At 39.8% G+C, this 14,115-nt stretch overlaps 1 protein-coding gene across 8 annotated transcripts in view; it reads right to left on the reverse strand.

Annotated features, from left to right (window-relative positions):
- ncam1b (neural cell adhesion molecule 1b) overlaps positions 1-11,265 on the reverse strand; it is a 77,028-nt gene extending 65,763 nt beyond the window's left edge. For 4 of the 8 annotated variants that reach the window (XM_075473209.1, XM_075473208.1, XM_075473207.1 and 1 more), the window contains exon 1: positions 10,964-11,265. In XM_075473209.1, coding sequence (XP_075329324.1) covers positions 10,964-11,015 — 52 coding nt within the window. In that variant the 5' untranslated portion in view covers positions 11,016-11,265. The remainder of the gene's footprint in view (positions 1-10,963) is intronic. The other 4 variants (XM_075473212.1, XM_075473213.1, XM_075473215.1 and 1 more) reach the window with 2 other exon arrangements.
- Positions 11,266-14,115: the final 2,850 nt, after the last annotated feature.

Genomic DNA, 14,115 nt, shown 5'->3' on the forward strand with positions numbered 1-14,115 from the left:
AAAACATCAGCGCTATTAACTGGCTGACATTTTCATCTGTATATCACACTCTAAGCAGCTATTACAAAGCCCAACAATATCCAACGCCTTCAGCATCTCAGAACAGCATCCGGGAAATGAAGATGAAGACTTGGTCGTGCTTTTCTGTTTTTGTTTTTTTCCTCTTTTTTTCCCCCCCTCGCTGTGAGTTGTTACCATGCCAGGCAATATCCAAACAGCATTTCAGATGAAATTTCATCTATAACCTGCACCCTGCCACCGAGGAGTTAACTGTAGTCTTCCGGAAACCTCTGCCTCAGACATCTTCCAACTACACCTCCCTAACAATGGATGAGTGCGCGAGGTTTGTGAATTCCGCTAAGTGTCCTGTTCAGCCCTTGATATTGCCACTTAATGTTAGGAATCCACAACTCTAAATAAAAATAACCTAAATTGGTCTGTAATAGCCTGTGAAAATTGCCTCCACGCCCAAACTTCAGTGGCTACATCAGATTAGTTATGGTGTCCGTTTGTGAAAAGGATTGCCTCTGCAGTAAATGGAGCGAGTCTCTATATGTGTTGCATCCTTCCAGTAAAAGCCACTCTGTAGGGGAGGAAACAATTGTTGCCCACTACGTGGCTAAGCGGAAATAGACATAAAACCATTCAAGTCATCATGAACACCTCTTTGAGGCAAAATAACTGTTAAAATGGGTCAAAATGGGTCAAAATTCCGATGTCACAAGAGAGCAAGCAGCAAGGCAAGTAAATGTCAGAGTGATGGTGTAATTTCCTTAATTACGTATTCATTGGGATCAGTCGCCACAGGCTTGTCCAGATAACAAAGGTCAGCGTGGATGCAAAGATCTCAGACTGCACTGTGTAAAGTCATCAGCCCGGTATAAAGTTCAAACTTAAAGGAAGGAATCTAAAACAATCCAGAGCATCCTGCCTATTCTTGGAAAAAAAGAGATTTTAACAACAGAAATGTACATTAATCAAATTCAACTAAACACTTTGTGGTGAAGGGGCTGCTAGATTACGTAAACAAATCTTAAAATATGTCTAAATGTTCCACATTGAACATAAAAAGGGTTCACTGTGTCCATGCACTTAGTAGCAGGAGCTACAGGGATGTTTCATGTTGCCAAGCAGGTTTCCCCTTCACCTTTGGACATGTCTGTGACATCATTTCACATTACTCTGCATGAATGAGAATGAAATTGGGTTGAGTCCGCATCCCCAGTAATGGCACTTTCTAAGTTTTTCTTGTCATAATCCAAAACATGACCACCTAGATAACTGTAAGCAATAAAACTTCAAAAAGATGATTATTAAACATCACCATCTTGTCATGAGTAAGCACATTTATGAACAATGACCATTTAACTCGGGTGTTGGCAGTTTTTATGCAAATTAAAAAAATACTGAAAACGCATGGCATAAGTCGAAGCTTTTTAACGGCAACATCGTTAAACCGGATCAAATATGCTCGTGTGTCAGTTGAAATACCTCTGAGGGCTGACCAAGAATCGACTGCACGCAGGAATCTCTGACATCATTTCAAAGTGGATCTTGCATGTTGAATGGATCAGACACAGTTATAGGAGCTAATTTTTCCCCGGAGATTGTACCTTATTACGGTGATCTAATTAGATACTTAAAAATAACTTCTTTTTTTTTTTATTACAGAATGTCAGTGCACTAATTGAGTGACGATTTCTTAGACTTCATTTAAATGTTGTTTTTTTAAACAAGACAAACAATAAAAATACTTATGATGTCTGAAACATAGAGTGAGGAAAAACGCGTGGCGTCTCCTACTGCAACGACTTCTCACAACAGGTAAACTGCTAATCAGCTTTTTTCTTTAATATCTGTGTCCTGACATCATCGCACTAAACATGGTGCATCCACCTGCAAAGCTCAACTTGGGTGTTGAACAGCTACCAGGCACTGGAAAAGAAGTCTGTAGATTCATAGCTGAACCTGAATTCACTAACAGATTAAAAAAAAAAAAAAAAAAAAAAAAAACTGTAATATATCTCTGACCAGTAAGTATGAGTGGGTGGTATTTGACCCATCCACTTCAAATTAATTATCTAGTGATACAGGCACAAAGACCATACAATGTATCTATATTTTCTGTGAATAGCTTCTTCAGCTGCCACTTCAAATATTGCTGTAAGTGGGTTGAAAAGCATCCTAAGCAGTTTTCATAAAGAGGGCAATTCAGAAAAAAAAAAAAAAAAAAGTATAGATGTGGGTCCCTATTTAATTTGTTTTTCACACACTGAATGGGGGTGGGTTAGCGTCTGAATGTACATCTTTTCAGTTAATCTTAATAAACTCTCTGAACTGAAGGAATCCAATTTAAATGAGAAGTTAAACTTATTCCACCAGTTTCAGCTTAATATCACTGGCTTTTTCTATTCTTCCCCAGCCCTGTGCTGTTCTCTGGGAAGTTACATTTTAACAAAAAAAAAAAAAAAAAAAAAAAAAAAACTAATTCCCGTTATAGTTCAACTTCTCCTCTTTCTGGCATTAAAGTTTCAGATTTTTGTTTCAAACGTGAAAAAAGGTGAACTTTACAAAAAGACTGAACGTGGGTTTCTACATCTGTTAGATAAGGAGTAAGAGATCAAAATCAAGTACCGTGGATACAGGGCATGCTGGAGTTTTAAGTGGAGGACCTCTTGTTCTCCAACAATGTGTTGGTCAAATTGTCAATTTTCATTTGCAGCTTAGTAGAGTCACAGGTTTAAGACCTCTTTGCAGGTAACAAGTTGTGACTTAATCTGGCTGGACGTGCCCATTTCTGTCTTGAGCAAGGCAACTTTGCCAAACTTCCTTTACAGTTTCGCAAATGTTTTCCAGAATGTCTTGGGGTGTTTGCCAGGGAACATATTATTGGAGGGGGTGACTTTTTCTGTTCTTGAGATCACACATTGCGGTATTTAAAGTCACTACCAATTGAAAACGTAACTTGTAAAGTACATCCCACCTCATCCATTTGGCCACAAACTCTGAGCCCAACCTTCTGGCATTTAATCTGCGAGAACAACGAAGCCAGATTTATCTGGACATGTTCTGTTGTCAGCTCTGCTGAGGAGCATGCATCTCACATCCAACACCAGCCTCAGAGGATATACGATCAATAAGAATTTTCCAGAAAGTGTTAGAAAATGAATGTGTGTGCGTAGCAGCCACTTTTTATTAGTTGTTTTACCAACTTGGGCTGATTCACTGCTGGACTCGAGAAGAAAGTGAGCCTAAAACATTAATTAGTTCCAGTTCTCCACAGTCCAACTTCAGATAATTCAGCTAGGTTTTTTCTCATTCTTTTTCATTTAATTTAGTTAATGAAGTTGATAAACAGACTTTCTGGGAGTTGTTACTGTTACTTTCTGAAAGACTTACATTATAGTTATGCCATCACCTTGATTGAAAGCTCTCTAGTTGAATAGCTACATTCTGTAATTAGGATTTCCCATTGTGTGTATAACAGTAATCGATTTACTGCGATAATCCAACCTGAACCAGACTTTTGATAATCCAGCTTTTCAAACCCAGAGTAATACACCCAGGTAATACAGTTGAGGATCGATTTACTCTGCATGCATCCGCTCAAACAGACTAACAGGGTCTAGATGCTCCACACATACTTAACAGTTTATTCTTTGTTAAAAACAGTCAAGCTTAAGTGTGGATTAATATTGAATTCCCGAGAAAAACGCTGCTTTCCTTCACAGTTTTTTCCAGCTCTTCTGTCAAGACGGCTAAAGGCGTCAGAATTTGTGACTGAAAATCAGCCTATCGAGGCATTTTTTAATATAATCACGGTCACTTAAAGCATTTCCAGACTGTCACTCTGCTCTAAAAAAAAAATCCTGATTTCAGTAACACAACATCATCACCATTCAAGTAACTTAAAGAGTTCAGCGGCTGTGCAGAGAGTCGGGCAGCACTGGCATATACAATTATCTCCCACAAAGACAGCTACAAGCAGCAGAATGTCTCCAACGTTTTCTCATGCAGTGCACGGCATCGTGGCTTTGGACATACATGGCCAATAACTCCTCCTTTAAAACTCCTTGATTCCCCTCCTGCAGTCAAATTAAAAGGCTATGTGGAGCTGTAAAAATAGCTAAATTCAACTGTGCTTGTAGCCATACCGAGCGTTGCTAGCGTCGCGTTTACTTTCACGAGGACATAATATTTTTGAGTAAAATTCATCCTAATATGGCCTAATATGGCCACACCTACACCTAACAGCAGTTTAAAGAAAATCCCAGCTGAAAAAGCAGAATTGTACATGATTTATTACTAAATGTCGACAACTAGTTTAAGAGAACATTGATACATAACAATAACTAAACCAGTAGAGAAGTATAATGTTACAGAGTTCCACACCTCAATGACTGCACTGAAAAAACCCTGAGGTATAGCTATAGAAATCTACTCTGCTCTATGCACGGTGATGCATCCTATAGTGTTTCAGTGATGAATGCACCATGATGTGATGATGTGCATGCATGCATGAGGGGACACACGCTGCTTCTCTTCACCCAACACAAAAGAAGTTGAAAGCTTAATCCTAGCAAACAGCCCGTTGCTTTATAATGCTAAGATGAGACACTCTTTCTCTTATATCAGACATACTGCAAGCTCAAAAAGACTCCGTGAGCTTGAGTTAAGAAGACTCATCCATATCTCTTGTTAAAGTGGTACACCAGTTCTTTCCATCACAGATAGGGAAAATATGGTAGGCTCGCTTCCTCTTTCAGAGGACACATTGGCCACAGACATGGCTGTGATGACTTAGTTTAGGTCACAGGAGGACTGTCTATTCCCCGATTCTCTCATTACCAAACAGGAGACAGAGAGACCAAAGGGAGCCAGGAGGCGCTCTCGGTTCATAATGGCCTGAGCAAATGGGGGAAATCGGTCTTTATTTGCAAGTGAATGAGCTTGAAAGAAAAGCAAATACATTTTGTGAGTGCACTAAGCATTTACATAAAGGACTGACAAACAGGAGCAGAAAAGAAAACAGCCATGTTAAAATGGTTCAATGGCTAAGTCCAAGTTGTCAGAGAAAATGTGGTTTTTTTTTTGTTTTGTTTTTTTCTAATAACCTGACTGATCTAGATGGATACCATGAAGTCAAAATAGCAACATAAAAACAAGAACTTCTGAAGAAAATAGATAGCCCTCTGGCACTGGGATGGGAGTCTTCTGTGCATTGTATGTTTGAGAGGACCTCCTGCTGTGTGGCCACGCCACGAGCATAGCTATGCTGTTAAAGAAGCCAACGTGGTTACAGCAGATAGGCTGGGGACGTCTGGACAGACAAATCTGAACTGAGCAGCTGTCAATTAGAAAGAAAAAGACACATAACCTACAGTGGAGCCTACATAAGTGATCGACCCCCTGCGAGCATTTATGCTTGTGTATTATGTGTCTGTATTGGTCTGCAGTTTCCACCCCACAGCTGCAATGGTCTTTGTTGCTACCTTATGGGTGAGATGCATGTTAGGCTATGACGTAGGGCGCACTGCTTTGTAGCAGACTCTGTTGTGACCTCCATCCTTAAGATCATATCTGAGAAACGGGCTGATTTACCTGCATAGCCAAATATAGATCACAAAGACATGCAACACAAAGGATTATTTGAGCACATTCAACATATTTTACAATTATATCCTCTTTTAAAATTGAAAATTTCCCTTCAAATCAACACAAACTGCAGGATGTTAGAGCTCTGCTTGAACAAAGGGAGATGGAATCAGTGGCTTAGAAAAGCAAAGAGTTTGAAAAAACCGTGTCAGTCTGAAACACTCCTTTAGTCCTTTTGTCTCACAAAGCATCAAAGTGGAGAGAAGCTACACAATGCCTAAAAAGTTTGCCAATCTAGGGTTACATGTCCGAAGGGAACCTGTATTCACAGTGGCTGGCCTCCCCCCACCCCGTTTGATGAATGACAAGGACACGTTGCTCTGATTTCCTGGCAAGTGATACGATCTGAACAGGTTGTCAATTTAGAGAAAAGCAGGCATAGTTTGAAGGTAGTTTGATTGCAAAATCTGTCTGAAAGCAGACTTCCAGTAGGCAAACTGTAGACACAAGAAACAAACAAAGCTCTGTTTCTGTTCAGTTTAACCTGTTTTATACACTTAAATTAAATCTCATTCACATTAATGCCCATCATGAGGAGCCAAACCTCACAGGAATGGCATAAGAATGCTACCACTGCAGAGGCTAATCAGTGAAAAACAACTGCTAATCCCACAGCCTGCGCCTCTTCTGTCAGCAAACCCTTAGGAAAGGATGTTTATGGTCCTCCTGCAGTACCACACAGTGTCACGTGCACATGTAATGTCATCCATTTGGAATCCTTAGGCAATGAATCTCCTCTGAACCCTCTCAGACCTGGATCTGTCTGTTCCAGTAGCCATCACTGTAGAGTCAAGCCCTCGCTGGAACAAAACCTAGGCCTCCCCCTTTCCTCTCCCTAATTCTTGATGGAAACCTTAAAATGTGATAAACTGTCAAAAAATTATGTTCAAGCGATATGCAAGCAAGTGATCGTCTCTGATCCACAGGAAATGTGCCCTCATATTCAAAATAACATTTATTTCTTAAGATTACTTGTCGGAATAGATAAAATACTTAGGAATCGTAAATAGAAACAGATCACAGTAGTTTCCCTGAAATTACTTTCCTATGCCATTAATGTGCATCTTAATTATCAGTTACAGTCTGAAACTAATTCTGGGTCAATGAACATCCTTCTGCTTAGCAGCAGATGGTCAGTCAATATTCTGATGTTATCAGGTTTAGTGTCTTGATAAGATGATACAAAAACAAGAGAGATGCACAAGGTGAAAGGCTTTGGCTGGATCTCACAAATAGCTTTTGTGCAAGTGCAAGGTTTCAGTACGGCCAGAGTGGTGCTTGACAACAGAAGTCAGAGGGCAGCCTGGTTCAATCAAGACTTCAGATGCACATTACAGTAACAGCTCTGTTGCAACTTGGGTTCAGAAACTGTCCCTGCTGGTTGGCACGCAAACATGCCAGTTATCTATGATGCTTTTAATACGATGTTGGAATATGCTTTGAATTACTGGTCCAATAAAACACTGTAGCAATGCGGTGTTATACAAAGCTGTGAGCATTAAGCAGTCCAGTAAAATAAATCAATAGAATAAAAAAATTATGAAAATCTACCCACTTTAGGTTCTTAAATGTATTTGATCCTTTTCTGTGCTTTATATATATATATATATAAATGTACATCCATACTATATCGATATAAAGTATAGACCATCTTTAATTATTGAAATAAGCATAAGTTTCATCTATAACAGTAGGCTACATCTTGCCGTCTACAAGGTACAATCATACTGAGCTGAGATACTTAGGGTCTCAATAGCCTATAAAACCTCCACACTCGTGTTGGTTATCTAATCATGTAAAAATGATTGGTTGTGATAATGGGACTTAAAGGACAGCAACGGTGAAGTATCAATATAGGAAGCTCTGTTGCCAGTACATTATATGCACACTCTGAAATAATCACTTTGTCAAGTTGGCACTGTTGGACTCGCTGCCATCATTTTTGCCAGCGTCGATTTCCATCCTTGCAGAGCTAAGTCAGTCGTAGGGAAGGCTGAAGCCTTTACAAATCAGCCTGCAGTCAGCCGTGCCTCCATCTTGCTTTGTAAATGGAGCACCATGGAGCTACGTCATGATTTCCACATGACTGATAATGCAACACAGACAAAGTGAAAAAAAAAAAAAACTCTACTGTAAAGCACATTCAGGCATTTTCCCTTTTTTACACAAGCCCTATGGTGAGGTGACATGCGGAGCTTCAACTTATTGATCAGTCTCACAGTTTGAGGACATTTAGAACTCATATCTTATCTTGCCTAGTTTTCTTCATTTTCTCAGGCTGGGTTTTATTTTTCTGGAAAGGTTGTCTGTTCGGCAGTTATCAGCTGACAGACGATCAATTACAGGACAGGGGAACAAAGAAAGTGTGAATCCCGTCCTCAGTGTCTGTTCAATCATTAATGCTTCAACTCTGCCCTAAAATCATCAATAAAAAGATTGTTTTCTCCCCATTCACATGCAGCCACTCAAAGTTTAAAAATGTCATACTTTTTCACTCAGTCATATATTTCAACTGAAAAAAAAAAATCTCACTTTGCTATATATATTTACCTGTATCAAGCCCAACTTGTCCACTGTTGTGTATATGGATATATTCCAAGCAATACTTACCAGGTTATCGTGGAAGATTATGACCAAAACCTAATTATGTTGTACAGAAGAGCTGAAACAACTGGTTGCGGGTCCGAAATGACCCTGAAATTGGTCAAAAATTAGCTTAATGTCAATGCACCAAAAATGTAACATTAACCTGCGATGGAAAACGTGCCAGATATCCTTAAAATGTCAATTGCCCCAAATCTGACCAATTCGTGTTCACCACAAAATATCCACTTTACTAAATATTCAATCACGACTCTTAATGCAAAGTCTGAATTGAATAAATCAAAGGATCCTCATGCAGACGAGAATAAAAGGTGGTCATATTATCTCAAATAATCAAAACTTAATATACTACAGTATTAAAAAGATACTCAAAAGCGATACAGCTTTAGTATGCATCCCTAATAGCTTAAGATCACTCCAACAAGATTATCATCAACACAAAAGACAGGTCCTGTCAAACAGAATGACGCCTTTTTAGTGGCTCGAGTGTTGCACTTTGCTTTCTAGATCTCATCTTAACACCCCTGTGAAATAAATAGGTTTTTATTAAGCTATTCATTGGTAACCTGTGGATAAAGCTGGATTTCAAGGGTGCGTTTAAAGGGATAATCTGGAGTAAAATGCACTTTAGATCAATTTACGGGATGATTGGGAGTACATACGTTGAGTTGACATCAAAATCATGTCATTCGGATGTGTTTTGAGAATTTCGATTTGACCGTTTTTAGCCAAAAGTCGTTAGCCTGGAAGTGAATGGGGCAAATCATGTCACCGCTACAAAACGCTATTTTTATACCTCTTCTACTGCTCCAAACAACATAACACTTACGTGGTAGTGAGTAGAGGGTCCCTAAAGCCAAACCGAAGTGTCCCGAGGTCTTCATATGGTCGGATATAGTCCAGAATTAATTTAATCAAGCCAGTACCTTTCCGGAAATGTGTCTGCTGCAGCTGCCGCTACAGGCCGTGGTGATGTTCGTTTGATATTGGATATTCGACAGATATTCACAATAAGGAAATAAGGTGTCTTTTTTTTCAAACCAATATCAAACGAACATCACCACGGCCTGTAGCGGCAGCTGCAGCAGACACATTTCCAGAAAGGTACTGGCTTGATTAAATTAATTCTGGACTGTCTATCCGACCACATGAAGACCTCGGGACACTTCGGTTTGGCTTTAGACACCCTCTACTCACTGCCACGTAAGTGTTATGTTGTTTGGAGCTGTAGAAGAGGTATAAAAATAGCGTTTTGTAGCGGTGACATGATTTGCCCCATTCACTTCCAGGCTAACGACTTTTGGCTAAAAACGGTCAAATAGAAATTTTCAAAACACATCCAAATGACATGATTTTGATGTCAACTCAACGTATGTACTCCCAACATCCCGTAAATTGATCTAAAGTGCATTTTACTCCGGATTATCCCTTTAAGTGTAATTGATGCTTAGGTGCATTTAAAGAAAAGAGCAGTACAAGTGTTAAGACATATTTAAATAGGAGTAGTAGATTGCATTATGCCAAAAGAAATTATTGCAAAATTTGATTTTAACGTAATATTTCCCGGGGGGGGGCAGGGGGGCAAGGATGAATATATTACCATCACATTGCAGTGAGGGCTCCACTCCCACTGCGTTTTCCTCTCTTGCCCGAGGAACACCCCTTGCACGTCGGATTGTGCATGAAGGATTATAAGGCTATCCCACGGAAAATCCTGAGCCTCGTGTAGCTAAGAGCACTACTTCAAACATAAGCACCTCGCTCGTCAAAATTACTGACGTTAATCAAGGATAGGCGTGCAAATGTTATTAAAATGTAATTTCACGCAAAACTCCCTCAATTAGACTTACGTAACGGCACATTTAACAACTTAGGGGGGGATCTCATTTCAAAGCCTGTGTCGTGGCATCAGATTACATAAGAGATGATTCAGAGTAGAGAAGTTGTGCTTGCTGAGCAGGAGTGTGCCAGGGAGACCAAATAACCCACCGGATCCTCGATGTGGTTCGTGTCCATCGTAAACAACACCTCCACGGTGCCATCATCGCAGTGCATACATGAGCAGGTGCCTGCCGAGATGTGTTTTACTTTGCTTTGCACCTCACACCCTCTAATTGGTAGAGAGCGAAACAAAGCAGAAGATTTAGTGTGCGTCTACAAATACACAGACTCCAGCATCACTCCCCATCAACAACAAGCACGTCCCATCCGAGCAGTGACCACCGGCCCACGTCGACACGACCACAAAATACAGAGACATGTAATCCCCGAGCCACGTTCTTATGCACGCGCTGGCAACATTCACGCTTATACAAATTTAAAGCGACATATTTCTTATTTAATATGCGATAATGCCAAGTCAGCGTTCAAGGCTGGTCACGCAAAGAGCATCGTCTTGTAGCCTGCTAAGTGTGTGTGTGTGTGTGTGTGTGTACAAAGAAATGGCACCATAACACATTAGCATGCAAGCTGTCTTTATTTGAAAAACAGCTCGCCACTAAGCTAATTAGCAGCAGTCGCAGTAACGTCACCGTCGCACCTGCTAAATAAAAGAGAGCCTGAGGGCGGAGGAGGCAAAGTGGGTGCCTGCGGTCCTGACCACAATTAAAAGGCTGGAAACAGATGGGACACTCGCAGCAAAACAACAACACAACCGTATCCAGCTTAAATGCGTAGAGTTTGGTTCAAATTTGAAGATGCTTACCTGTAAAGCCCACAAAAAGTAAGGCTAAAAAAATATCCCCGGACTGGACCATCGCAACTCCCGAGTAGCGTGAACGTTAGGCGGCGTAGCTAACGTTTAATCTGCTCTCGGTCCCTACAGTGTTACCCTCGGGTTTTCTTGGCTTCCTTAGCAACTGTTCATCCTAATCTATATATCTGATCTCGTCGGCGATGAGTGTCAGTAGCAGCGTCTTTAATGACAGGCAGCGGCCAGAGATAAGCAGTGATGAGCGCCAGTGCACAGTTCAAAGTCTGACTGACAAGCGGAGCCTGCTCACATTCTTGGATTACTCCGCTCAGGCAGTACGAAGGATCTCTTGCTGAATAGTGCGCGGTGCTCAAAGACGGGCACTGTCATAGGGAAACACCAGCAAAGGCAGGAATGATGCTGCGCTTGCCTAGCGTTGAAGGAGAGAAAAATTATAGATGCGAGATACAAAATAATATATTTATTCATTTTGAAAAAGGTAGTGCCCAAAATTACTCATGTTATTTTGTCAACAGCTCGTCAGGGGGGGGCTCCTTTCCTGTTAAGAGCTGCTGTAAGTGATGGCTTTAATATACAGAGTATTTTTGTTTCTGTATTTTTGTGTCACTTTAAAGCCACTGTCACGACCACTGGGTTGCCTGCAGAGATAAATCAGTCAGTAAATGACAAAATAATAATTGGCCGGCTCCTCTAAACCTTTATTAAAAAAAGACTAAATTAATTTGAGCAAAAACGAAAGCAATTTGCTGTTGTTCCGTCTGTACTGAAATTCATTACTAACCACCAACTGTTGTAGATTAAAAAAGTTTATTAGGTTAAAGCCTATTAACTAAGTTCAAATAAAAAATATAGTCTAGAGAATTACATCCCGCAAATCATGAATTTGATAACAGCAGAATTATTTTAACTGATAAACAGAGCATAAATCAACAGTCACGGTTTAAGCTATAGTTTTTCAGGATGCATCAAAATACAAAACTCTCAAAATAATTTTTCAGTCAGTTTCTTCTTTTGCACAAACTGTTAATTCTGTCATACATTCATGCAAATTATTACACATTTCATTAAACATACATTCATGGATGTGACGTTATCACAGTTATATTGCTTATGTCAATTTGATTAAATATTGGTCCTGTGTTGAATAGTCTCACCCCAAAATCCTCCAGGCATTGCACACATAATTATAGGTAAATACTTGACCACTTGTTCTAGTTTGTCCAGAATCTTTTCCATGCATACATGTTAAACTTGTTTTGAAATGTTTTCTAATGGATTGCTCTCAGATGGATTTAGCCTTTTCAGGATTGAAAGGGACTGAGTGTCATGTTGGGTCCACCAAGGATGAACTGCTTTCCTAAAACCGCTCAGAGGCACTTCTTATTAGCCTTCAACTGGCAAACATATGTGAAAAGAAGACAACATTGTATTAGAATAAAGATAACTGGGTCAACAGCAGGTCCAAGGTTGTGTGGAAGACTACAGAGGCAGATTGGAGTAAGGGTTAGAAGAGGTTAAGGACACGTTGCAGATTAAATAAGGATCTCAACTGTGGACAACCGTGGCTTTGGAATGGCAGGTGGGCAGCTGCAGCTGAATGTAGCCGACCGTGTCTAAAATCATTCAATAATGGTCTGTTAACCAATTGCAGCGCAAACCATATAAGTGTAAATGGAAATCATGTTCAGTGTTTCAACAACAATTTTCCACTTGCACTAATACTGAGTGATTTCATCCTGTTGAAACTGATGCATGACTACAGGAAAAGTCCAGTCCTGTGCATTAACAAACCAGAGCCATAGTTTACTGGTCAAGCAGAAATAGCTGGATCTACATCAGTGGGCATTTTCACAGCAAAATCTGAAATCTAAGTAAGATGAAATATCTTAAATCAAGGCAACACAGGGTATAACTTCTTTAGATGATGGTTTTATAAGCGTCTTTTACTTGCATCAAACTTGTTACTATGATTGTATGACTGGCTTTAGGTATGGTAAATTAATGTTTACTCTAAAAACACCAAAAGTACGAGGCAGACAGGTAAAAAGTAGAAAATAATTCTTAAATATATCCCTTATAAGACAATAAATGTGCTTATTTTGATCAGGTCTCTCTATTCTTAAGATATTTGTGGGGCCCCTAGGCTAAAGAATCTCATCTGTTTAAAAGAAATCTCAGTAAATCAAATTTTCCTGTTCTGTTTGGCTGATACATTTGCTTATACTAGATAAAACCAACCCCTTATTATTACCTTTTTTTCTTGTTTTTGAATGAAGTGTTGCAAGTAATCCATTGCACTGTGCTGTTTAAAATAATTGTACTGAGACATGCACTCACTGTTTTGCCAATGTACCAAAGCTTCTGACAAAAACTGTGTTTTCTTCTGCGAATTGCTATAGCCCAAGATGACAAAACCACTGATTAAATGTTTTTGTATTATAAATGAGGAAGATAAATTTATACTTTGTTCATTTACTGTAAGTTTGTCAGCCTCTGCTTCATAAAAGATATTAAAAAAAATGAAAATAGTTATTGAACAAAGGTTTTCTGCTAAACTGTGTCCACAAATACTGCATTAAGTACTAACTTTCACACATAATTGAAATACAGAGAGCCAAACCACTAGAATTTTCTCCTCATTTTGTTATATAGTGCTGCTGTTAGTCACATACTTTCCTGACCCCTCTCACCCCACCACTGACCAGTGAGAGTACTTCATTCGGAACACATTTTCAGGCTGGAACTTGAATGAGAGAACAGAGAGGAAAAAGAAGAGAGTGCTTTTTCAGTGCCTGCACAGCGGGGACAAATCATACTGTAGAACTGGGCACCCTGAGAGAGCAGTTTGCCTTTTATTTGCACTGCTGGCCTGCAAAGAGATGCAATGGGCCAAAATCTGATAAACCCGAATCAATCTGCGGGCTGGCTGAAAATGTATTGTGGTCAAAATCTCGTCTATTTCCCTCAGCCCATCCTTTTAAAAATGTTCTATCCAAACATACCAACACAAGCAGTGTGGCCCCAAAGATGTGCACAGACACACTCCTCTAATCAGCCATCTGCTAAGACAGCCCAGTCTCACCAGAAATTGTGAGATAGGAAGGTTTGTCCACACATCCAATACACTGTAGTTTCCCAATCCA

The sequence above is a fragment of the Odontesthes bonariensis genome, chromosome 9, assembly GCF_027942865.1.
Source record: "Odontesthes bonariensis isolate fOdoBon6 chromosome 9, fOdoBon6.hap1, whole genome shotgun sequence".
Classification (NCBI taxonomy): domain Eukaryota; kingdom Metazoa; phylum Chordata; class Actinopteri; order Atheriniformes; family Atherinopsidae; genus Odontesthes; species Odontesthes bonariensis.